This window comes from Symphodus melops (genome assembly GCF_947650265.1).
Source record: "Symphodus melops genome assembly, chromosome: 14".
NCBI classification, from domain to species: Eukaryota; Metazoa; Chordata; class Actinopteri; order Labriformes; family Labridae; genus Symphodus; species Symphodus melops.
Window position 1 is genome coordinate 2,441,429 of NC_136704.1, and position 27,630 is coordinate 2,469,058.

Here is a 27,630-nt window from a genome sequence, read left to right on the forward strand (position 1 = left end):
TTGCACCTGACGTCATTCATGCAAATGTTCTTAGAAAATCACCCGCAAAACGTCCACAAGCCAAACGTGCAAACTTTTGCAATGAACACGCAATTTATTACTCTTTAATTGAGATCTTAGTAAATCAGGCCCCTCGTGTTTAAAATGGGTACTACAGTCTAAATTCTAAACATTACAGAGAGCTATCTCAACATAGCATGTTTCCTTCATGTCTGATCACAGAGGATCATTTTACTACTTCATTCACTACACAGCTGACTGAATGCACCTTTAAGTGTGTAAAGACTGCATCTTTGACTACAAGGTCAAACATGTAAACAGAAAAATAAAACAAAAAGAGGATTTCATTTCAGGGTAATAAAACATTTTGCTGTTATGTGCAGATCCATTTTGGTGTGTGTGTCTCTTTAAATGAGATGACCCCGCCCCCTGAGTTTTCCCAGCAGACATCACTCCTTCATAGACTGGTGTAGTTTTGAGTCCTAAAACCAGGAAGTGAGTTAGCATTTTAGCGCCGTGGTTTTAACCTCTAAAAGTCAATGGGGATTTTGAAAGTTTGTGTTTAGACGCTTGAAATAAGGTCTGTGAACACAAGCTGACGAGATGTTGATGTTTTGCTAACTATGTTAGCTAAGACCCCACTTGTGTATTTTAAAGTTTTTACGCGAACTTTAAACGGCGGTAGCTAACGAGTAGCTAACTGAAATTACAGTGGTTGTTGTAGACATTAAACGTCATCACGCCGGGAAATCTCTCCCTAATCCTCCTTACAGTCTCTAGTCATGTTTTTCAGTGCTCTTGCAAATATTAGGTTAATAAACAACTTATTAAGCTAACGTTTAGCTTCTTGTCGAATCCGCTGATGAGATCGATGAAGCATAACGGTCGTGACGTCATTGTAAACTGACCGCGGTGTAGTTCGCTAGCGCATAATGTTAGCTTTTTACTTCTCTGGGCTGCATTAACTCTTCAAACTTCATATAAATGATGTTCATCTGTACAGATTATCCTGCTGAATATTCACAAGTGCCCTTGTCTGTTGATTGGCTACTGATTGTCTGTCGTTCCTTTTTTGTTTGTCTCGAATGTCTTCAGTTAAGTTTTGCTGCTAAGAATTTGTTTTTTTTGAAAGTACTGCTATTTTTTTATTTAATTGTCATGTTTTGGTTCAAGTCCCGGCACGGACCAAGTCCGGAAACTGGTCTGGTAGCTGGAGAGGTGCCAGTCCATTTCCTGAGCACTGCCGAGGTGCCCCTGAGCAAGGCACCGAACCCCAAAACTGCTCTGGAGCGCTCGCTGTGGGCAGCCCCCTCACTCTGAGACCTCTCCATTAATGCATGTCACTAGAACCCTGTTTGTGCATGAGTGTGTATCTCGGCCTATGTGTGTGTTAGACAGAGTGTAAACCGAATTTCCCCTCGTGGGATTAATAAAGTGTAAATTATTATAATTTATTAAGCCCAGTGCTTTTTTTTTGTTTTTTAATGCACTGCAGGTTTGCACTGTGGGTTGAGGGGATTGAAATTTCATCTGTGCTGTATGTTTAACATGAAGCATATTTGACAAATAAAGCCTCCCTACCTGTGCTGTCATCGCATCGTCGCCAGTCAGAAGAACAGTGCTATCCCTGAACGTTCCCTCAAATCTCTACAAACCCAAAACCTCTCTTGTTTCATCTCCTTCTTAAATGTTTCAGTTACAGACTTCAGCTTCACACTGTCTATTTTATGATGCGTTCTCTTAAACCTACCATGTGTGAGGACACAGATGGTTGATGGACTCATTCTCTGATTCTTGTGATTTTGAAGTATGACCTTTTTAATGTATTTTATATGCAGATATTGTATTTTTTATGTCTGTACTATTGGCTGCATTCAGCTCCTCCTTTCTGAAAAGGGCTCTCAGTTTCCCCATTTTGAGATATGTTGACTTCTTAGAGCAGAATGATAGAACATGTCAGCGTGGGTTTTCTGCACTACCCTGGTGATTTCTATCACTTGTGCATTTCACTTCCTCCTTTTGCAAAAGACCATTAATTCTCTGTAATAAAATACAGAAAGACAAATGGTTTAACTTGAGACCTTTTTTTTCAACAAACAGAAATATCAATGACATTTGAATTCTTTGCTCCAACTTTTTGAATGCAAGTAAGCAGGTCTCTGATAAGATTCTCAGCATGTCACGTGATTTCAGAGAAACGGTGAGGTTCAGTGAAACAGAAAGGATGAGAGGGAGGAGAGTTGACTTTAAAAGGTAATGTTCTTGCTTTGATGAAATAAACATTTCTGTGGTCTGTTTCTGTGACATCATGTGACCTCAGGTCACATGATGTCACAGAAACTGCTGATATAGTTCACACTGTGATCACACCCACTGCTGATATAAACTCTGCTCTCTCTCCTTGACATCAGACTGCTGACTCTGAGCGACAGGTTAAAACACTTTAAAACACAGACTTACAAACAAAGAGAAGAGATAACAGTAGATTGAAATACACGGAAACAAACTGACGGTAAGATCGATATGAAGCAACATTCAGTGTAATTGTTTAATAAATGTTTGCATGAAGGGGGAGGAGCTGAGCGAGTTTGTTCACTCGTTAAGAGCTGATAATATCAAGATGGCAGCTGACAGGACGCCGAGGTCACTTGCTTGTTTTTTTTCATTACAGAGAACCAATCAGCTGCCCCCTCTTCCAGCTCATCTGAAGACGTAACCATGGCAACGTGAGTACTATATTTCCTTAACACAGATGAGTTGTTTTAGTTTTTATATTGGATTGTTGGAATACAAATCCTGGTTTGTCACATTTGACCGCGTGTTGGTCATGACTGATCTGAAGACACTTTTCTGTGCCGTGTCTGAACTTTTTCTCGCGTCTGGCTCGGTGTGGTTAAAGTTCCTGTTTTCACTTCAGCTGTGGATTATCTATCTGTATCTGTGGTGTTGTCTTTGTGTACCGTCGAGTCGATCAGTGGATTGTGTCGTGTTGCCTGCTGCAGATCAGATTAATTTGGAGATAATAATAAAGTTGGAAATTAAATCTGTTTTACCACATTTTTCTATCCTTCTTTTTATCTGTGCATATGAACACCACTATTGCAAGAGCTCGCTTTCTGTTGGCACACATGGCACCTCACCTCGATCTGGTTGATGCACACTGATGTTGTGAATGACGCTGTGTGCTGACTGGCAGCCTGTGATGCACTGCGTAGCTCATCGCTCTGTGTGCACGTTTGTTGTTCCAACATTAGTATTTGATTACCTTCAAAATCCTTCTCTTCAAACATAAAGCCCTTGACCCCCTCCTCCCTCACTGATATCCTTCACCATCATACTCCTCCTCTCTTCTCACCTGTGCGCTGACACGATTGGCTGCACGTTCAGTAGCTCCGTCCCTGTCGTACTCGTCTTGATATGTTATTAGTTTGTTTTGACTCTGTGCCAAATGAAAGAAAGAAAGAAAGACAAAAAGAAAGAAAGACAGACAGACAGACAGACAGACAGACAGACAGACAGACACTTTATTGATCCCAAGGGAAATTCAAGGCATCCAGTAGCAGTATACAGACAGGCAGGACAATTTAGTTACAATACACACCCGCTGTCCCCCCTCCCCTCTGTATACAATAATCCCCCAAACAATATTTAGCAGCCCCTATGTGACTAAGAGTAAATATAATTACAGGTTAAACCTGTGCAGTTAGCATTAGCATTGGACTTAAACTTATATAGCATAATGTACATAACCTGTGAGGAGAGAAAAACATGTGCTGATTAAAAGAGACCTGTAAACAGTTAAAGAGCCTTAGAAACAAAGTGCTGACCTTCTAGAAACTAATGTTGTTTGTGCATGTACAGAGGTGTTTGAGGTAGTGCCAGAGGTGTGAGTACAGTCATTAAACAGTCAATGCAGCGATGCAGACTGGGCCATTAAAATGATCAGCAACATAAAGGAGCAGTGATTAGCATTAAGTGTTCAAAACAATAAGGTGAAACCAGGAGTGATTAGGGTGATTATCATTAAAGTACCCAACTATTGAGGAGCAGATTAGCATGAAGTGTCAAAGACAATAGAGTGAAACTTGACCTAGTTAGGGTGATCATGTCAACCATTACAGATGTAGCATAACACAACAGTAGGATGAAACCAGACACGATTAGGGTGATTAACATAAAAGTGACCAGTGCTCAGTAAGGTGACTATCAATATGCATTAAAGTGTCCAACTGGGGGCTGACTCTGAGGTCAGCAGTGCAGATGAGGAGTGAGAAAAAAGTGAAAAATGAGTCCAGGGTTCACCGTGTGCTTCTTCCCTGCCGTGACAATGAAGTGTTGTACAGTCTTATGGCCTATAGGGGGACAAACGAGTTCTTGAGTCTGTCCGTGGAGCACGACTGTGACAGCAGTCTGTCACTGAACATGCTCCTCTACCCAGTGAAGGTGCTGTGCAGAGAGTGGTGTGTGCTGTTCATGATGGAGAGTATTTTGTCCAGAGTCCTCCTCTCTACCACTGTCACCAGTGAGTCCAGCTCTGTACCCACCACAGAGCCAGCCCTCCTCATCAGTCTGTTCAGGCGTGCTGCATCCCTCTTCTTGCAGCTTCCTCCCCAGCACACCACTGCGTAGAAGAGGACGCTGGACACCACAGACTGGTAGAACATCTGCAGCAGCTTTTTGCAGATGTTGAAGGACCCCAGCCTTCTCAGGAAGTACAGACGACTCTGTCCCTTCCTGCAGGTAGTGTCCATGTTAGGCGACCAGTCCAGCTTGTCATCCAGTTATAGCCCCAGGTACCCATAGGACCTGACCACCTCCATGTCGACCCCCCGATGGAAACAGGTTCTAGATGTGGTTTGTTCCTTCGGAAGTCCACCACCATCTCCTTGGTCTTGGAGGTGTTTAGCTGCAGATGGTTGGCACGTCACAAAGTCCTCGATCAGGCTCCTGTACTCCTCCTCCTGTCCATCCCTGGCACAACCAACTATCGCAGTGTTGTCCGAGTATTTCTGCATGTGGCAGAGCTCAGAGTTATACTGGAAGTCAGAGGTGTACAGGGTGAACAGGACAGGGGAGGGCACAGTCCCCTGTGGTGCACCGGTGCTGCTGACCACAGTGTCAGATGTGCAGTCCTTCAGTCTGATGTACTGCGGTCTCTCTGTGAGGTAGTCCGTGATCCACCTCACCAAGTGCGAGTCCACCCTCATCTCAGTCAGCTTGTCTCTCAGTAAGAGGGGATGCATGGTGTCGAAAGCGCATCATAGTGAAGAAGAGCTATTAAACCTACTAAAACCAGAAACAAAACCCCCATAGAAAGTAATTAAAGTGTCAAAGTTCCACCAATCAGGTCTCGATATTGTTGATGATGATGATGATGATAGTAATGATGAGGATTTTGTTTAATAACAACAACTTTTAAGATGGTTTCTATACTGGTTAGAACTCTTAAGAACAGCTGTTGTGCTTTGCTTTGGTCACTTCCTGTCAGTACTTGTGTGTCCACTCGGATTTAAAGCTGATTGTTTGCACATACTGACATGGTTTGCTCTTTTTTCGATCCTTGTTTTTGTTGTACTTCGTCCCTGATGTACGTAGCTTTGGATTAAAGCGTCTGCTAAGTGAAATGTAGGAATAAAGGAGAGAAGTCTGAACCGATAAGATCAATGAAAAATACAAATAAAGAATCTCTTCAGACAGGGTACAAATAAGTTTTTGGACATAAGTAAATACAAGTGTGCAAATATGGTTTCAGCTCGCTCAGTTCAGTTGTAGCAGCAGTAAAAAAGCTGTTTTATTTACAGCTTTGATCTGCAGCGTGGGACTTAACACCGCCGTCCAGACAGGAGAAGCTAAACGCCACTGTGCACAGGGCGGGAATTAGCAATAAAAATCCATGTGGTGTGAATGTGCATGAACTAATTTAATTAACAGATCCCATTTGGATCTTTTTATTCATATTTTCTGGTTTTTGATCGGATGTCTTCACCTCTCAACAGAAGCACAACAAACAGGTATGACAACATCACCTGCAAACACCTGATCCGTCCAGGATCTCCTAATGTCTACCAGCTGACACCAAAGAAAGAGAAGATTGGGACCATAACAAGAATGACTCTTGGTGAAAAAGATCCAACTAAAGTACACAAAACCATCCTGCTTGTGGGAGAAACAGGATCAGGAAAATCTACTCTGATCAACACTCTGGTCAACTACGCCATGGGAGTGACATGGAACGACAATGTCTGGTTTGAGATCGTAGAGAAGGAGGAGAGAGATCAGTCTGACAGTAAGACATTAGATGTGATCGTGTACGATCTCTTTGGTTTTGAAGATAAAACTCTGTCCTGCTCTCTGACCATCATTGATACTCCTGGATACGGAGACACCAGAGGGATTGAACATGATGACGACATCACGAAAAGAATAGTTGACTTGTTCGGCTCAGAGGACGGAGTTTATGAGATAAATGTCGTGGGTCTGGTGATAAAAGAGACCGACAATCTCCTGAGTGATCGTTTCAGGTACATCCTTGATTCAGTGGCGTCTCTGTTTGGAAAAAACATGGAGAACAACATTGTCTGTCTCATCACACACTCAAATGGAAGTACACCTGAAAATGTTCTTAAAGCCCTTGAAGTAGCAAACATCAAGTGTGCCAAAGATGAAGAGAATCAGCCTGTTCACTTCCTGTTTGATAACATTCATAATAAAGAAAGGACGAACACGAAGAACAAAAGAGCCCTTAAACATGCATATGATGTATCAATGGAAGGAATGTCAGAGTTTGGAAAGTTTTTGCTAAAAACGCCTCCACAGCAGCTGAAAACAACTGTGGCCGTTCTGAACGAACGCATCACATTGAAAGCCTCGATCCAAAACCTGCAAGAGCGAGTTCAGCTGATTGAATCACAACAGAGAGAAATCCAACAGACTCAGGAAGCCCTGAAGACACATGAACAAGAGATGACGAGCAACAAGAACTTCACTGTAGAAGTTGATGAGGTCTACAAAGAGAAAGAACCAATCAGTGGTGGAATGAGGCTGTGGTTCTATAGCGGAGCTGTATGTTGTACAGTCTGTGAGGAGAACTGTCACTACCCTGGATGCTTGATGGCCTGGTATCCCAAACACTGTGAGGTGATCAGTAAGGGTCGCTGCACTGTCTGTACAGGGAAATGCCCTGTGTCTGATCATGTGAAGGAAAAGTGGAGATATGATCTGAAGACAAGGAAACGTCAGAAAACTCTTCAAGACGTAAAAGTGAAGTATGACCAAGGTAAAGCAGACCGCAAAGAGAAAACAAGCCTTCTGGAAACACTTCAGAAGAAAATGGACAAACTTAAAGAGGACAAAGATCGACGGTTGGAAGAGTCCTACAAGCATGTTCTCAGACTGGAACAGATCGCTCTGAATGTTGATTCTCTGTCCACTCTTTTCCACTTGGACTTCCTGATTGAAAAGATGAAGGAGAACAGAGACACAGAGAAGGTCCAGAAACTGGAGGAGATGAAGAGTCGAGTGAAGGGATCCACAACAGCGCTGCGGTACAAGTTCGGTACACTGGCTGTAGCTGCTGGCAGAGATGTTAAACGAACATTTGAGTAGATGAACAAGATAATTTTCAGAAGCTCTGATTGAAACATGCCGTTCTTGTTGATACAAACTTTAAATCCTCCAGAAGATTAAATCATAATATAAATGTTACTCATAAAAATTAAATGCAATCACAGGGTAAATTAAAAATTGGGGTAAGGGTTACTTAAGTTGTGATTCCTTCCCCAGAAATATTTGCCCACATCAGGAATGAAAGCTTGGGACAGGGATATATCCAGAATGGGACAAGAATTAGACTGGGATGCAGTTTGGGTAAATGTTCCTGGTGCTTCTAAAAACCTAAATCATCAGTATATTCATTTGAAATGATGTCTGAGAGCATATCTCACACTGAGACTCAGACATTGAATGGGATTGGTACTTGACCCGTATTGTTCATTCTGCTCCCAGAGAACAGTTGACTCTTTTATACATGTTGTGTCCGGGCGTGTTACTCTCCAAAAAACCAATCAGAGTAAAACTAATTATAACACGATGTGAAGAAACATACCTGGAACAAGACAGATCCTCACCAGGTACAGGCTCAGTGACCACAAACTAGCAAATAGGAAGACACAAGAAACCAGCACAGGACACAATCTGAGGGACAAGGAACGAGCAACACACAAACACGCATACAGCGGACTGTGGTGTGTTAGCCAACCCAGCCGTGTCCACATTGGACTATTCAACATCTGCTCTCTCATGATCAAAGGACTTCTCCCCTAGGACCTCCTCCTCGACCGCAAACTGGATTTCCTATGCTTGACAGAAACCTGGCAGCAACAGAATGACTTTTCCCAGGTGAACGAGGCTACACCACCTGGGTTTGTTTACCTCTGTCAGCCCCACCTCATCGGCCGACGGGGAGGTCTTGTGATAATCTACCAGGAAACATGCCTCTCTCAACCCCTTCATTCACATCATTTGAATCAGTTTCTCTGCAAATAACCGGACCAGCACCAATCATAGTAACCACTGTGCATCGCCCACCCAAAAATAATAAGGATATTATCAACAAATTCTCCTCACTTCTCACCCACCTCTGCACCCTCTCTCCCAATGTCATTGTGCTTGGTGATTATGATATCTACATGGACAATCTGAACCTCACTATGGACATCACATCCTGCCTTGACAGTTTTGATTTTCATCAGTATATTAATTTCGACACCTACTCAAAGCGTCATATTCTTGACCTGGTCTGCTGCTCCGGTGTCTCCCCTTTTTACTGCTCCTCAACTGATCTCCCCATTTCTGACCACATGTTTGTATCTTTTAATTTAAATCTCACTATTTCCAAAATTAAACCTACATGCGACATCTCTTTTCGTAACATCAAGAACATCAATAAGGATAAGGATAAACTTTATTGATACCCGAATGGGGGAAATTTGGGTGTTACAACAATATGACAACTCTCACCACGAGCATTGAAGCCCTCCCAACCATCATGCACCCACTACCACAGATGAACTGGTTTCCATCTACAACAACAGTCTACATACTCTGCTGAACTCACTGGTTCCCCTGAAAACCCGGACTGTATCATTCACCCACTCTGCTCCCTGGTTCACACCCCAACTCTGCCTCCTCAAAGCTAAAGGACGACAACTACAGCGACTGTACAATAAAACCCACCTTAACTGTTCACAAGGAAATGTACCACCACCACCCTCTTCTCTATAAGGACTCAATAAACACAGCCAAGGACCACTACTACACAACTCTCATCAGTGCTGGTGATGGGAACACCCAGACTCTGTTCTCTTTAATTAACTCCCTCTGCCCACCTGACTCTCTTCCCTCACACTTCCACTCCACTGCCCACTGTAATTCACTCATGAACATTTTCAGCACAAAAATTGAAAACATCCATCAGAAACTGACCTGTCACACCTCCTGCAGTCCACTCCCTCCTGTTCCCCCAGCTCCTGTGTGTCAACCACTCTCATGTTTCCACCCTCCCTCCCCTGCTGACATACCTGATCTTATTAGAAAATCTAAACCATCCACCTGCCAACTAGACCCCTTCCCAACACCCCTGGTCAAAGTCTGTCTCCACTCCCTGTCACCTCTGGTCACCTCTATCATCCACTCCTCCCTCAAATCTGGTTCTGTCCCCTCACTTCTGAAATCTGCTGCAATAACTTCTCAAAAAGCCTGGTTCAGACCCCAGAAACTTCAATAACCTTTGTCCCATTTCAAACTTACCATTCATTTAAAAAATCCTGGGAAAAACAGTTGCCACAAATCCACTCCCACCTCTCCAATAACAACCTCTATGAGAAGTTCCAGTCCGGTGTCCGCCCCCACCACAGCACTGAAACTGCCCTACTCAAAATAACCAACGACCTCCTGATGTCAGCAGACTCCGGACTCCTATCCATCCTTATCCTCCTCGACCGGACTGCAGCCTTTGATACCGTCTCCCATTCCATCCTCCTCCATAGACTGGCATCCATTGGTTTATCAGGCACACCCCTGGACTGGTTTTCTTCATATCTCTCCGGCCGCCCTCAGTCCATTCAGTTAAAAACATTCACATCCCAGCTTTCCCCACTCTTCTCTGGTGTTCCCCAAGGCTCTGTCCTTGGTCCAATCCTCTGTACCTTCTTCCCCTTGCCATATATTCCAGAAACACAACATCCACTTCCACTGTTTTGCGGACAACACCCAGCTCTACCTCTCCACCAAACCCAACTCCACCCTCCCTCTGTGATTGTTTACAGGAAATCAAATCCTGGTTCTCTTTCAACTTTATGAAACTTAACAGTGACAAAATTGAGATTTTCCTCATGAGTTCAAGTCCACTCTCACAAAAACAAACGGCTTCACCATCACCATCGACAATTCGTCTGTCCCCTCCCTTCAGGTCAAGAAATTGGGTGTCTTCCTCAATGGCACTCTGTCATTCCAAACTCACATCAGTAACATCACTCGGTCTGCATACTTCCATCTTCTAAACATCAACCGCCTCCGTCCCTCCCTCACCCCTCCCAGCACCTCCATCCTGGTCCATCCTCTGGTCACCTCCCGTCTGGATTACTGTAACGCCCTTCTCTCTGGTCTCCCCCAAAAGTCCCTTCATAAACTCCAACTGGTACAGAACGCTACAGCCTGGATCATCACCAGAACACCTTTCACCCACCACATCACCCCTGTTCTCCAACAGCTCCACTGGCTCCCCATCACAGACCGCATTATATACAAATCTCTCCTCCTAACCTTCAAGGCCCTCCATAACCTTCAAGGCCCTCCATGACCTCGCCCCTTCTTACCTCGCTGAACTCCTCCACATAAACACACCCAGCCGGACCCTCAGATCATCTTCCTCCCTCAGCCTCCTTATCCCTCCTGCCTGCATGACCACCATGAGGTCCAGATACTTCAGTCGCTCAGCTCCCCACCTCTGGAACTCCCTCCCAACTGACATCCATAACATTGACTCTCTGACAATCTTTAAATCACGTCTCAAAACCTGTCTGTTCAAACAAGCCTACTCACTCTGATTTCCATCCATTCTACTCCTGTTTTTATTGTTGTTATGTAAATCTGTCCTTTTTTACCTTTTTATGTTTCTGTTTTATTGACTTTTTAAAACCTTGCATGTAAGGTGTCCTTGGGTTTTTTGAAAGGCGCCCTCAAATAAAATGTATTATTATTATTATTAAAACCCATTTACACACACTTGTATTAATCTTATACACACGTGCTAAAAAACAAAACATTATTTTATTATTATTATTAGTAGAAGCACTCCTGTTAAAATATTGTTATTATTAGTTATTACTGTTACTTTTGATTTGTTCATCATTATTATTCATGGTTATTATTATTGCATTATTTGTTCTTTGATGCTTTGGTAATATATTTACATGTTCAAGCCAATAAAGAGCTTTGAATTAAGAGAGAGAGCAGAACTTTTAAGGCAGGTACACAGGGCTTCCAGGTAAAGTCTGTGGTTCTGGTCGGTACTGCTCGGAGCTTGTTGAAGGTTTTGTTGTCAGATTTAACATGTTGAACTGGTGGTGACCAGTTGGAGACAAACAGTCAGTCAACAAGGCATGAAGAGGGCGTTTACAGAAGTCTCTTCTCATGTTACGCCTGTACCATGTTTTCATCAAGTCGTGGTCATTACGAATGCGTTCAGAACATAATGGTGAAAGAGAGTAAACGTCCCATTTGTGTTTCCTCAGCTTCAAGTTTTCTGCTTTGTGTGAAAAATATAATACTGCTGCCACCTGCTGGTAAGGAGTGGTATTACTGGTTTGCAGTAGGCTGAGATCAGTTTGAAGAGCGTGATGACGGCGGCAGCGGACAGAGCAGTCATTGTTGATGCAGCTTGTTGTCATCAGTTTGAAGGTTAGCAGCTTTTAGAAAGTAAAATATCTTTTGACAATGAATCAAACTTTCACTTTTGAAATCAAGTTTTCTGTGTTTTGATTTTTGGAGAAGTTTCTAAACATGTGTTTGAACTCAAACATTTACAAACAACACAACAACACAAACGTTCTGATTCATGTTGATATTATAAACTATGATGGATGTTTTATATGTAATCTAAGCTACATTTATTGAATCTGTAATAATGTGTTTTTAGGAATTAGTTTGCTCAGCGTGTCTTCATCTCATCTGCAACTTTCTGTTTTTATTCTTCAATTAAAGATTTTTTGGTCAATCAGACGGCTTCATTTTATTCTGACCACAAAGTCAAAGATTCCAACATTATTATTTGATTACCTTCAAAATCCTGCTCCTCACACATACAACCCTTGACCCCCTCCTACCTCACTGATATCCTTCAGCATCACACTCCTTCTCTGAGCCTCAGACGCTTAGAGGGAGGAGCTGACCCCTATCTTCAGACGCCAACCTCTTCTATCTGCCGTACAGAACTGAACACTGAACCTGCTGGGGCTTCTACACAGCTCCCTCCCTCAGGAACTCTCCACGCACATTCAACACTGACTAGCCCAACTATATAATAATCATTTAAGATTCAGCTGTTCAATGAGTGCTTAATGTGTGGTTATCATGTTTTTATCTGATCTGTGTGGGATATTTGTTAGTCGGTTCAGGTGACTTTACTCTTAAGAACAGCTGTTGTGCTTTACTTCTGGTCACTTCCTGTCAGCACTTGTGTGTCCACTCAGACTTAAAGCTGATCGTTTGCACATACATACATACATACTTGATCCCGAGGGAAATTCAAGACATGATTTGCTCTTCTCTAGATCTTTGCTTGTGTTGTACTTTGAAGTACTTTGAAGAAGTCTGAACTGAACTGATGAGACCAATGAAAAATACAAATAAAGAATCTCTTCAGGCAGGGTACGAATAAGTTTTGGACATAAACAAATAGAAGTGTGCATATATGGCCACAGCTTGTTCAGTTCAGTGGTCGCGGCAAGAAGTCCGGAAGAACAAGAAGTCCGTCCAGACAGGAGAAGCTGAACACCACTGTGCACAGGGCGGGAATCAGCATTAAAAATCCAATGAACGGGGTCTTTGAGTCTCAGAAAATCACTTTCTTCTTCACTAGGTCTTCTTCTTATATTCAATGTTGAGATGGAGTCACATTCAGACTTATTGTTGTGAAAGGTTACCATGTGGTGAGAAAATGCAGGAACTGCTTTTATTAAAAGATCCCATTTGGATCTCTTTGTCCATGTTTTCTGGTTTTTGATCGGATGTCTTCACCTCTCAACAGAAACACAACAACCAGGTATGACAACATCACCTGCAAACACCTGATTCATCCAGGATCTCCTAATGTCTACCAGCTGACACCAAAGAAAGAGAAGATTGGGACCATAACAAGAATGACTCTTGGTGAAAGAGATCCAACTAAAGTACACAAAACTATCCTGCTTGTGGGAGAAACAGGAACAGGAAAATCTACTCTGATCAACGTTCTGGTCAACTACGCCATGGGAGTGACGTGGAACGACGATGTCTGGTTTGAGATCGTAGAGAAGGAGGAGAGAGATCAGTCTGACAGTAAGACATTAGATGTGATCATGTACGATCTCTTTGGTTTTGAAGATAAAACTCTGTCCTACTCTCTGACCATCGTTAACAATCCCGGATACGGGGACACCAGAGGGATTGAACATGACGACGACATCACAAATAGATTGTCTGACTTGTTCCGCTCAGGGGACGGAGTTTCTGAGATAAATGTCGTAGGTCTGGTGCTGAAAGCGAGCGAGAAACGCCTGAGTGATCGTTTCAGGTACGTCCTTGATTCAGTGACATCTCTGTTTGGAAAAAACATGGAGAACAACATTGTTTGTCTCATCACACACTCAAATGGAATAACACCTGAACATCTGCTTAAAGCCCTTGAGGAAACAAACATCAAGTGTGCCAAAGATGAAGAGAAGCAGCCTGTTCACTTCCTGTTTAATAACCTTCAACATAAAGAAAGGACGAACACGAAGGACACAAAACACCTAAAACATGCATATGATGTATCAATGGAAGAAATGACAGAGTTTGGAAAGTTTCTGTTAAAAACGCCTCCACAACAGCTGGGGATAACTGTGGACGTTCTGAATGAACGCATCAGACTGAACGCCTCGATCCAAAACCTGAAAGAGCGAGTTGAGCTGATTGAATTCAAACAGAGAGAAATCCAACAGACTCAGGAAGCCCTGAAGACACATGAACAAGAGATGAAGAGCAACAAGAACTTCACTGTAGAAGTTGATGAGGTCTACAAAGACAAAGAACCAATCAGTGGTGGAATGTGCTGTTTGTTTAATAAAGGAGCTGTGTGCTGTACATTCTGTGAGGAGAACTGTCACTACCCTGGATGCTCGATGGCCTGGTATCCCAAACACTGTGAGGTGATGAGTAAGGGTCGCTGCACTGTCTGTACAGGGAAATGCCCTGTGTCTGATCATGTGAAGGAAAAGTGGAGATATGATCAGAAGACAAGGAAACGTCAGATAACTCTTCAAGACGTGAAAGTGAAGTATGATCAAAGTAAAGCAGACCGTGAAGAGAAAACAAGTCTTCTGGAAACACTTCAGAAGACAATAGACAAACTTAAAGAGGACAAAGATCGATGGTTGAAAGAGTCCTACGAGCATATTCTCAGACTGGAGCAGATCGCTCTGAATGTTGATTCTCTGTCCACTCTTTTCCACTTGGACTTCCTGATTGAAAAGATGAAGGAGAACAGAGACACAGAGAAGGTCCAGAAACTGGAGGAAATGAAGAGTCGAGTGAAGGGATCCACAACAGCGCTGCGGTACAAGTTCGGTACACTGGCTGTAGCTGCTGGCAGAGATGTTAAATGAACGTTTGAGTAGATGAACAAGATAATTTTCAGAAGCTCCGATTGAAACATGCCGTTCTTGTTGATACAAACTTTAAATCCTCCAGAAGATTAAATCATAATATAAATGTTACTCATAAAAATTAAATGCAATCACAGGGTAAATTAAAAATTGGGGTAAGGGTTACTTAATTTGTGATTCCTTCCCCAAAAATATTTGCCCACATCAGGAATGAAAGCTTGGGACAGAGACACATCCGAAATGGGACAAGAATTGGACTGGGATGCAGTTTGGGTAAATGTTCCTGGTGCTTCTAAAAACTTAAATCATCAGTATATTCATTTGAAATGATGTCTGAGAGCATATCTCACACTGAGAATCAGACATCGAATGTGATTGGTACCTGACCTGTATTGATCATTCTGCTCCCAGAGAACAGTTGACTCTTTTATACATGTTGTGTCCGGGCGTGTTACTCTCCAAAAAACCAATCAGAGTAAAACTAACTATAACACAATGTGAAGAAACATACCTGGAACAAGACAGATCCTCACCAGGTACAGGCTCAGTGACCACAAACTAGCAACCAGGAAGACACAAGAAACCAGCACAGGACACAATCTGAGGGACAGGGAATGAGCAACACACAAACACACACACAGCGGACTGTGGTGTGTTAGCCAACCTAGCCAGGTCGGCTAACCTTAGCACCGCCCCTGACCGCAGCCATGTCAACATTGGACTATTCAACATCCGCTCTCTCACGATCAAAGGACTTCTCCCCCAGGACCTCCTCCTCGACCGTAAACGGGTTTTCCTATGCTTGACAGAAACCTGGCAGCAACAGAATGACTTTTCCCAGGTGAACGAGGCTACACCACCTGGGTTTGTTTACCTCTGCCCCGCCTCATCGGCCGAGCGGGAGGTCTCGTGATAATCTACCGGGAAACATGGAAGGTCTTGCCTCTCTCAACCCCTTCATTCACACCATTTGAATCAGTTTCTCTGCAAATAACAGGACCAGCACCAATCATAGTAACCATTGTGTATCGCCTCACATCCTGCCTTAACAGTTTTTGCTTCCAACAATACATTAATTTCCCCACCCACTTAGAGCGTCATATCCTTGACCTGGTCTGCTGTTCCGGTGTCTCCCCTTTTAACAGCTCCTCAACTGATCTCCCCATTTCTTCCCATGTTTGTATCTTTTAATTTAAATCTCACTATTTCCAAAATTAAACCTACATGCACCATCTCCTTTCATAACATCAAGAACATCAATAAGAATGAGGATAAACTTTATTGATCCCCCAATGGGGGAAACTTGGGTGTTACAACAATATGACAACTCTCACCACGAGCATTGGAGCCCTCCCAACCATCAAGCCCCCACTACCACAGATGAACTGGTTTCCCTCTACAACAACAGTCTCCATACTCTGCTGAACTCACTGGCTCCCCTGAAAACCCGGACCGTATCATTCACCCACTCTGCTCCCTGGTTCACACCCCAACTCTGCCTCCTCAAAGCTAAAGGGCGACAACTACAGCGACTGGACAATAAAACCCACCTTAACTGTTCACAAGGAAATGTACCACCACCACACTCTTCTCTGTAAGGACTCAATAAACACAGCCAAGGACCACTACTACACAACTCCCATCAGTGCTGGTGATGGGAACACCCAGACTCTGTTCTCTTTAATTAGCAACTCCCTCCACCCACCTGACTCTCTTCCCTCACACTTCCACTCCATTGCCCACTGTAATTCACTCATGAACATTTCTAGCACAAAAATGGAAAACATCCATCAGAAACTGACCTGTCACACCTCCTGCAGTCCACTCCCTCCTGTTCCCCCAGCTCACTTGTGTCAACCACTCTCATGTTTCCACCTTCCCTTCCCTGCTGACATATCTGATCTCATCAGGAAACCTAAACCATCCACCTGCCAACTAGACCCCCTCCCGACACCCCTGGCCTGTCTCCACTCCCTGGCACCTCTGGTTACCACAATCATCCACTCCTCCCTCATATCTAGTTCTGTCCCCTCACTTCTGAAATCTGCTGCAATAACTTCTCAAAAAGCCTAGTTCAGACCCCAGCAACTTCAATAACCTTCGTCCCATTTCAAACTTACCATTCATTTCAAAAATCCAGGGAAAAACAGTTGCCACAAATCCACTCCCACCTCTCCAATAACAACCTCTATGAGAAGTTCCAGTCCGGTGTCCGCCCCCACCACAGCACTGAAACTGCCCTACTCAAAATAACCAACGACCTCCTGATGTCAGCAGACTCCGGACTCCTATCCATCCTTATCCTCCTCGACCGGACTGCAGCCTTTGATACCGTCTCCCATTCCATCCTCCTCCATAGACTGGCATCCATTGGTTTATCAGGCACACCCCTGGACTGGTTTTCTTCATATCTCTCAGGCCGCCCTCAGTCCATTCAGTTAAAAACATTCACATCCCAGCTTTCCCCACTCTTCTCTGGTGTTCCCCAAGGCTCTGTCCTTGGTCCAATCCTCTGTACCTTCTTCCCCTCTGCCATATATTCCAGAAACACAGCATCCAGTTCCACTGTTATGCGGACGACACCCAGCTCTACCTCTCCACCAAACCCAACTCCACCCTCCCTCTGTGATTGTTTACAGGAAAACAAATCCTGGTTCTCTTCTCTCTCTCAAATTTAACAGTGACAAAATTGAGATTCTCCTCATGAGTTCAAATCCACTCTCACAAAAACAAACGGCTTCACCATCACCATCGACAACTCTTCTGTCTCCCCCTCCCTTCAGGTCAAGAGTCTGGGTGTCGTCCTCGATGGCACTCTGTCATTCCAAACCCACATCAATAACATCACTCGGTCTGCATACTTCTATATTTGAAACATCAACCGCCTCCGTCCCTCCCTCACCCCTCCCAGCACTGCCATCCTGGTCCACTCTCTGGTCACTTCCAGTCTGGATTACTGTAACCCCCTTCTCTCTGGTCTCCCCCAAAAGTCCCTTAATTAAATCCAACTGGTACATAACGCTGCAGCCCGGATCATCACCAGAACACATTTCACCCACCACATCACCCCTGTTCTCCAACAGCTCCACTGGCTCCCTATCACAGACCGCATTATATACAAATCTCTCCTCCTAACCTTCAAGGCCCTCCAAAACCTCCAAGGCCCTCCATGACCTCGCCCCTTCTTACCTCGCTGAACTCCTCCACATAAACACACCCAGCCGGACCCTCAGATCATCTTCCTCCCTCAGCCTTTTCATCCCTCCTGCCTGCATGACCACCATGGGGTCCAGATCCTTCAGTTGCTCAGCCCCCCACCTCTGGAACTCCCTCCCAACTGACATCCATAACATTGACTCTGACAAGCTTTAAATCACGTCTCAAAACCCATCTGTTCAAAAAAGCCTACTCCCTCTAATTTCCATCAATTGTACTCCTGTTTTTATTGTTGTTATGTAAATCTCTTTTTTTTTTTACCTTTTTATGTTTATGTTTTATTGTCTTTTTAAAATCTTGCATGTAAGGTGTCCTTGGGTTTTTTGAAAGGCGCCCTCAAATAAAATGTATTATTATTATTATTATTATTATTTTTATTATTATAAAAACCCATTTACACACACTTGTGTTAATGTTATACACACATGCTATAAAACAAAACATTATCATTATTATTATTACGAGTACTCCTGTTAAAATACTGTTATTATTAGTTATTATTGTTTCTTTTGATTTGTTCATTATTATTTTTCATCATTATCATTATTGCATTATTTGTTTTTTGATGCTTTGGTAATATATTTACATGTTCAAGCCAATAAAGAGCTTTGAATTAAGAGAGAGCAGAACTTTTAAGGCAGGTACACAGGGCTTCCAGGTAAAGTCTGTGGTTCTGGTCGGTACTGCTCGGAGCTTGTTGAAGGTTTTGTTGTCAGATTTAACATGTTGAACTGGTGGTGACCAGTTGGAGACAAACAGTCAGTCAACAAGGCATGAAGAGGGCGTTTACAGAAGTCTCTTCTCATGTTACGCCTGTACCATGTTTCCATCAAGTCGTGGTCATTACGAATGCGTTCAGAACATAATGGTGAAAGAGAGTAAACATCCCATTTGTGTTTCCTCAGCTTCATGTTTTCTGCTTTGTGTGAAAAATATCAGACTGCTGCCACCTGCTGGTAAGGAGTGGTATTACTTGTTTGCAGTAGGCTGAGATTAGTTTGATGAGTGTGATGACGGCGGCGGCGGACAGAACACAACACAGCAGTCATTGTTGATGCAGCTTGTTGTCATCAGTTTGAAGGTTAGCAGCTTTTAGAAAGTAAAATATCTTTTGACGGTGAATCAAACTTTCACTTTTGAAATCAAGTTTTCTGTGTTTTGATTTTTGGAGAAGTTTCTAAACATGTGTTTGAACTCAAACATTTACAAACAACACAACAACACAAACGTTCTGATTCATGTTGATATTATAAACTATGATCGATGTTTTATATGTAATCTAATCTACATTTATTGAATCTGTAATAATGTGTTTTTAGGAATTAGTTTGCTCAGCGTGTCTTCATCTCATCTGCAACTTTCTGTTTTTATTCTTCAATTAAAGATTTTTTGGTCAATCAGACGGCTTCATTCTATTCTGACCACAAAGTCAAAGATTCCAACATTATTATTTGATTACCTTCAAAATCCTGCTCCTCACACATACAACCCTTGACCCCCTCCTACCTCACTGATATCCTTCACCATCACACTCCTTCTCTGAGCCTCAGACGCTTAGAGGGAGGAGCCGACCCCTATCTTCAGACGCCAACCTCTTCTATCTGCCGTACAGAACTGAACACTGAACCTGCTGGGGCTTCTACACAGCTCCCTCCCTCAGGAACTCTCCACGCACATTCAACACTGACTAGCCCAACTATATAATAATCATTTAAGATTCAGCTGTTCAATGAGTGCTTAATGTGTGGTTATCATGTTTTTATCTGATCTGTGTGGGATATTTGTTAGTCGGTTCAGGTGACTTTACTCTTAAGAACAGCTGTTGTGCTTTACTTCTGGTCACTTCCTGTCAGCACTTGTGTGTCCACTCGGACTTAAAGCTGATCGTTTGCACATACATACATACATACTTGATCCCGAGGGAAATTCAAGACATGATTTGCTCTTCTCTAGATCTTTGCTTGTGTTGTACTTTGAAGTACTTTGAAGAAGTCTGAACTGAACTGATGAGACCAATGAAAAATACAAATAAAGAATCTCTTCAGGAAGGGTACGAATAAGTTTTGGACATAAACAAATAGAAGTGTGCATATATGGCCACAGCTTGTTCAGTTCAGTGGTCGCAGCAAGAAGTCCGGAAGAACAAGAAGTCCGTCCAGACAGGAGAAGCTGAACACCACTGTGCACAGGGCGGGAATCAGCATTAAAAATCCAATGAACGGGGTCTTTGAGTCTCAGAAAATCACTTTCTTCTTCACTAGGTCTTCTTCTTATATTCAATGTTGAGATGGAGTCACATTCAGATGTATTGTTGTAAAAGGTTGCCATGTGGTGAGAAAATGCAGGAACTGCTTTTATTAAAAGATCCCATTTGGATCTCTTTGTCCATGTTTTCTGGTTTTTGATTGGATGTCTTCACCTCTCAACAGAAACACAACAACCAGGTATGACAACATCACCTGCAAACACCTGATCCGACCAGGATCTCCTAATGTCTACCAGCTGACACCAAAGAAAGAGAAGATTGGGACCATAACAAGAATGACTCTTGGTGAAAGAGATCCAACTAAAGTACACAAAACCATCCTGCTTGTGGGAGAAACAGGAACAGGAAAATCTACTCTGATCAACGCTCTGGTCAACTACGCCATGGGAGTGACGTGGAACGACAATGTCTGGTTTGAGATCGTAGAGGAGGAGGAGAAAGGTCAAACTGAAAGTCAGACATCAGATGTGATCGTGTACGATCTCTTTGGTTTTGAAGATAAAACTCTGTCCTACTCTCTGACCATCGTTAACAATCCCGGATACGGGGACACCAGAGGGATTGAACGTGATGACGACATCACAAAAAGATTGTCTGACTTTTTCCGCTCAGAGGACGGAGTTTCTGAGATAAATGTCGTGGGTCTGGTGCTGAAAGCGAGCGAGAAACGCCTGAGTGATCGTTTCAGGTACGTCCTTGATTCAGTGACGTCTCTGTTTGGAAAAAACATGGAGAACAACATTGTCTGTCTCATCACACACTCAAATGGAATAACACCTGAACATCTGCTTAAAGCCCTTGAGGAAACAAACATCAAGTGTGCCAAAGATGAAGAGAAGCAGCCTGTTCACTTCCTGTTTAATAACCTTCAAAATAAAGAAAGGACGAACACGAAGGACACAAAACACCTAAAACATGCATATGATGTATCAATGGAAGAAATGACAGAGTTTGGAAAGTTTCTGTTAAAAACGCCTCCACAACAGCTGAAAACAACTGTGGACATTCTGAACGAACGCATCAGACTGAACGCCTCGATCCAAAACCTGAAAGAGCGAGTTCAGCTGATTGAATTCAAACAGAGAGAAATCCAACAGACTCAGGAAGCCCTGAAGACACATGAACAAGAGATGAAGAACAACAAGAACTTCACTGTAGAAGTTGATGAGGTCTACAAAGACAAAGAACCAATCAGTGGTGGAATGAGGTGTTTGTTTTATAAAGGAGCTGTGTGCTGTACATTCTGTGAGGAGAACTGTCACTACCCTGGATGCTCGATGGCCTGGTATCCCGAACACTGTGAGGTGATGAGTAAGGGTCGCTGCACTGTCTGTACAGGGAAATGCCCTGCGTCTGATCATGTGAAGGACAAGTGGAGATATGTTCAGAAGACAAGGAAACGTCAGAAAACTCTTCAAGACGTGAAAGAGAAGTATGACCAAAGTAAAGCAGACCGCAAAGAGAAAACAAGCCTTCTGGAAACACTTCAGAAGACAATGGACAAACTTAAAGAGGACAAAGATCGATTGTTGGAAGAGTCCTACGAGCATGTTCTCAGACTGGAGCAGATCGCTCTGAATGTTGATTCTCTGTCCACTCTTGTCCACTTGGACTTCCTGATTGAAAAGATGAAGGAGAACGGAGACACAGAGAAGGTCAAGAAACTGGAGGAGATGAAGAGTCGAGTGAAGGGATCCACAACAGCGCTGCGGTACAAGTTCGGTAATCTGTTTGTAGCTGCTGGCAAAATGTTTCAGTAAGTGAAGAAGATCATTTTGAGAAGCTCTGATTGAAAAATGGCGTTCTTGTTGATACAAACTTTAAATCCTCACAAAGATTAAATCATAATATTAATGTTAGACATGAAATTGAATGGAATCACATTATGAATTTAAAATTTTGGTTAGGGTTAGTTAATTTGTGATTTCTTCCCCAGAAATATTTGCCCACATCAGAAATAAAAGCTTGGGACAGAGACGTTCCAATTCCTGTCCCGAAATGGGACAAGAATTGGACTGGGATGCAGTTTGGGTAAATGTTCTGGGTGCTTCTAAAAACTTAAATCATCAGTATATTCATTTGAAATGATGTCTGAGAGCATATCTCACACTGAGAATCAGACATTGAATGGGGTTGGTACCTGACCCGTATTGTTCATTCTGCTCCCAGAGAACAGTTGACTCTTTTATACATGTTGTGTCCGGGCGTGTTACTCTCCAAAAAACCAATCAGAGTAAAACTAATTATAAGACAATGTGAAGAAACATACCTGAAACAAGACAGATCCTCACCAGGTACAGGCTCAGTGACCACAAACTAGCAAACAGGAAGACACAAGAAACCAGCACAGGACACAATCTGAGGGACAGGGAATGAGCAACACACAAACACGCATACAGCGGACTGTGGTGTGTTAGCCAACCAAGCCAGGTCAGCTAACCTTAGCACTGCCCCTGACCACATCTGTCCACATCGGACTTTTCAACATCTGCTCTCTCACGATCAAAGGACTTCTCCCCCGGGACCTGCTCCTCGACCATAAACTGGATTTCCTATGCTTGACAGAAACCTGGCAGCAACAGAATGACTTTTCCCAGGTGAACAAGGCTACACCACCTGGGTTTGTTTACCTCTGCCCCGCCTCATCGGCCGAGGGGGAGGTCTTGTGATAATCTACCGGGAAACATGGAAGGTCTTGCCTCTCTCAACCCCTTCATTCACATCATTTGAATCAGTTTCTCTGCAAATAACAGGACCAGCACCAATCATAGTAACCACTGTGTATCGCCTCACATCCTGCCTTAACAGTTTTGGCTTCCAACAATACATTAATTTCCCCACCTACTCAAAGCGTCATATCCTTGACCTGGTCTGCTGCTCCGGTGTCTCCCCTTTTAACAGCTCCTCAACTGAGCTCCCCATTTCTGACCATTTGTTTGTATCTATTAATTTAAATCTCACTATTTCCAAAATTAAACCTACACGCACCATCTCCTTTCGTAATATCAAGAACATCAATAAGAATAAGGGTAAACTTTATTGATCCCCCAATAGGGGAAATTTGGGTGTTACAACAATATGACAACTCTCACCACGAGCATTGAAGCCCTCCCCACCATCAAGCCCCCACTACCACAGATGAACTGGTTTCCCTCTACAACAACAGTCTCCAGGCTCTGCTGAACTCACTGGTTCCTCTGAAAACCCGGACCGTATCATTCACCCACTCTGCTCCCTGGTTCACACCCCTACTCCGCCTCCTCAAAGATAAAGGATACAGCGACTGTACAATAAAACCCACCTTAACTGTTCACATGGAAATGCACCACCACCACACTCTTCTCTGTAAGGACTCAATAAACACAGCCAAGGACCACTACTACACAACTCTCATCAGTGCTGGTGATGGGAACACCCGGACTCTGTTCTCTTTAATTAGCAACTCCCTCCGCCCACCTGACTCTCTTCCCTCACACTTCCACTCCACTGCCCACTGTAATTCACTCACATCCATCAGAAACTGACCTGTCACACCTCCTGCAGTCCACTCCCTCCTGTTCCCCCAGCTCCCTTATGTCAACCACTCTCATGTTTCCACCTTCCCTCCCCTGCTGACATATCTGATCTCATCAGGAAACCTAAACCATCCACCTGCCAACTAGACCCCTTCCCGACACCCCTGGTCAAAGCCTGTCTCCACTGCCTGGCACCTCTGCTTACCTCTATCATCCACTCCTCCTTCATATCTTTTTGTCCCCTCACTTCTGAAATCTGCTGAAATAACTTCTCAAAAGGCCTGGTTCAGACCCCAGAAACTTCAATAACCTTCGTCCCATTTCAAACTTATCTCAAAAATCTGAGAAAAAACAGTTGCATCACAAGTCCACTCCCACCTCTCCAATAACAACGTTTATGAGAAGTTCCAGTCCGGTTTCCGCCCCCACCACAGCACTGAAACTGCCCTACTCAAAATAACCAACAACCTCCTGATGTCACCAGACTCCGGACTCCTATCCATCCTCATCCTCCTCCACCTGACTGCGGCTTTTGATACCATCTCCCATTCCATCCTCCTCCATAGACTGGCATCCATTGGTTTATCAGGCACACCCCAGGACTGGTTTTCTTCATATCTCTCCGGCCGCACTTAATCCATTAAGTTAAAAACATTCACTTCCCAGCTTTCCCCACTCTCCTCTGGTGTTCCCCAAGGCTCTGTCCTTGGTCCAATCCTCTGTACCTTCTTCCCCTCGCCAAATAGTCTGGAAACACAACATCCACTTCCACTGTGATGCTTCACCATCACCATCGACATCTCTTCTGTCTCCCCCTCCCTTCAGGTCAAGAGATTGGGTGTCGTCCTCGATGGCACTCTGTCATTCCAAACCCACATCAATAACATCACTCGGTCTGCATACTTCCATCTTCGAAACATCAACCGCCTCTGTCCCTCCCTCACCCCTCCCAGCACCGCCATCCTGGTCCACTCTCTGGTCACCTCCCGTCTGGATTACTGTAACTCCCTTCTCTCTGGTCTTCCCCAAAAGTCCCTTCATAAACTCCAACTGGTACAGAACGCTGCAGCCCGGATCATCACCAGAACACCTTTCACAAACCACATCCCCCCTGTTCTGTTCCACTGGCTCCCTATCACAGACCGCATTATATACAAATCTCTCCTCCTAACCTTCAAGGCCCTCCATAACCTTCAAGGCCCTCCATAACCTCGCCCCTTCTTACCTCGCTGAACTCCTCCACATAAACACACCCAGCCGGACCCTCAGATCATCTTCCTCCCTCAGCCTCCTCATCCCTCCTGCCTGCATGACCACCATGGGGTCCAGATCCTTCAGTCGCTCAGCCCCCCACCTCTGGAACTCCCTCCCACCTGACATCTGTAACATTGACTCTCTGACAATCTTTAAATCACGTCTCAAAACCCATCTGTTCAAACAAGCCTACTCACTCTGATTTTCACCCATTCCACTCCAGTTTTTATTGTTGTTATGTAAATCTGTCCTTTTTTACCTTTTTATGTTTCTGTTTTATTGTCTTTTTAAAACCTTTCATGTAAGGTGTCCTTGGGTTTTTTGAAAGGCGCCCTCAAATAAAATGTATTATTATTATTATTAAAACCCATTTACCCACACTTGTGTTAATCTTATACACACATGTTATAAAAACAAAACATAATTTTGTTATTATCATTACTCCTGTTAAAATACTGTTATTATTGTTGCTTTTGATTTGTTCATTATTATTCATGGTTATTATTATTGCATTATTTGTTCTTTTATGCTTTGGTAATATATTTACATGTTCAAGCCAATAAAGAGCTTTGAATTAAGAGAGAGCAGAACTTTTAAGGCAGGTACACAGGGCTTCCAGGTAAAGTCTGTGGTTCTGGTCGGTACTGCTCAGAGTTTGTTGAAGGTTTTGTTGTCAGATTTAACATGTTGAACTGGTGGTGACCAGTTGGAGAAATACAGTCAGTCAACAAGGCATGAAGAGGGCGTTTACAGAAGTCTCTTCTCATGTTACGCCTGTACCATGTTTCCATCAAGTCGTGGTCATTGGTCAAGGAGTGGTATTGCTTGTTTGCAGTAGGCTGAGATCAGTTTGAACACAGCAGTCGTTTGCGATGCAGCTCGTTGTCGTCAGTTTGAAGGTTAGCAGCTTTTAGACAGTGAAATATCTTTTGACGGTGAATCAAACTTTCACTTTTGAAATCAAGTTTTCTGTGTTTTGATTTTTGCAGAAGTTTCTAAATGTGTGTTTGAAATCAAATATTTAGCCGACACAAACATTGTGATTCATGTTGATTTTATTTTGAGTGATTTATGTTTTATATGTGATCTAATCTACATTTATTGAATCTGTAATAATGTGTTTTTGGGAATTAGTTTGCTCAGCATGTCTTCATCTCATCTGCAACTTTCTGTTTTTATTCTTCAATAAAAGATGTTTTTAGCAATCAGACGGCTTCATTTTATTCTGACCACAAAGTCAAAGATTCAAAGAGTAAACCAACACGACCATTTTAACTGTTTTTGAAAAAATATATGATAACTAATAGACTGTGTAAAGCTCTGCTGATAAGGATTCGATGGTTCAACAGCTTCATTTAAAGAAATGATCAAAACTCATTAACAGTCAAACCTGAGCTTCAGATTTTGCAGTCAATGATGTCATCATCATTAAGACATTAATGTGATCTTAGCCCAATGTGTGACGGTCAGACCACCACAACAACCACAATCTACACATCTGTCAGACCACCACATCAGATACATCTATGAGGATGGAGAGTAGTCAGAGGAGAGGAGGAGGTCATGTGTGACTTTAAGGAGGGCTGTTTCAGTGCTATGCTGGATACACAATCCAGATTGAAATTGGTTGTTGAGGGTGTTGTTAGTGAAATGTGAAATGAACTTGATTTGGGTGGCTACAGCATGTCCAAGGATCTCAGAGAGGAGTCCAGGTTTCTTTAGGGGGGGTGATGGCAGCCAGATTGAGAGACAGAGGGACAGTGGAGGAGCTGAGAGAGGAGTTTATAATTCTGGTGATAACAGTTTAACGAGGGAGGATGGGATGGTGTCTAAAATGCAGGTGGAGGATTTCCTGGTTGAGATGATTTTGGACAGATCAGCTTGGGAGATGGGAGAACATTTTGAGAGAGGAGAGGTGATAAGAGGAGTGGAGGGGAGGGAGGAGGCATGGGACATATGGAGACAGAAAACCAGTCACACTTACATTCACACCGAGGGCGAATTTAGAGTCAGGAATTAAAATAATGAGTGTTTGAACTGTGGGAGGAAGCTGGAGTACGAGAAGAGAACATACGCTGACCCTAACCCAACCAGGAAGCTTCTCGCTGTGAGGTAACAGCACTGCTCAACCATGCAGCCCCAAGACAGTCATCTGTGTTAAAGGAAGTTTTGTTACTGTGACGTGTTCATCATGCCACTAGATGGAGACAGTGAGTCAAAACCTTGCTGCTTGGTGATCAGACCATCATTTCAAAGAATTATTTGCTGTACATTTATTCGTCTTTAGAACAACATTAAACAAACGTTTTTAGACACGGAGTGATGAATAAGTAAGAAATGCACACAAAAAAGCTGATTAAAGGCTTTTCATAGATAAACAGTTACACAAGCTTTTTGAAAATTTAACAAGATCAGCAACAAAATATTTTGTTGCTTTTGAGAGAGAGAGAGAGAGAGAGAGAGAGAGAGAGAAAGA

At 43.2% G+C, this 27,630-nt stretch overlaps 3 protein-coding genes across 3 annotated transcripts in view; all 3 read left to right on the plus strand.

Annotated features, from left to right (window-relative positions):
• LOC306835271 (uncharacterized protein) overlaps positions 1-27,630 on the plus strand; it is a 61,278-nt gene that overhangs the window by 5,631 nt on the left and 28,017 nt on the right. The window lies entirely within an intron of this gene.
• Positions 5,977-10,315, plus strand: LOC306835145 (uncharacterized protein; the record flags this gene model as incomplete). Its single annotated transcript, XM_079361574.1, has 2 exons — positions 5,977-7,062; positions 10,178-10,315. 2 exons carry the CDS (start codon positions 5,977-5,979, stop codon positions 10,313-10,315), a joined length of 1,224 nt encoding a protein of 407 aa, XP_079217700.1.
• Positions 20,529-25,109, plus strand: LOC306835146 (uncharacterized protein; the record flags this gene model as incomplete). The annotated part of the gene is made up of 2 exons (XM_079361575.1): positions 20,529-21,230; positions 24,726-25,109. The coding sequence occupies 2 exons, from the start codon at positions 20,529-20,531 to the stop codon at positions 25,107-25,109; spliced, it is 1,086 nt and encodes a 361-aa protein (XP_079217701.1).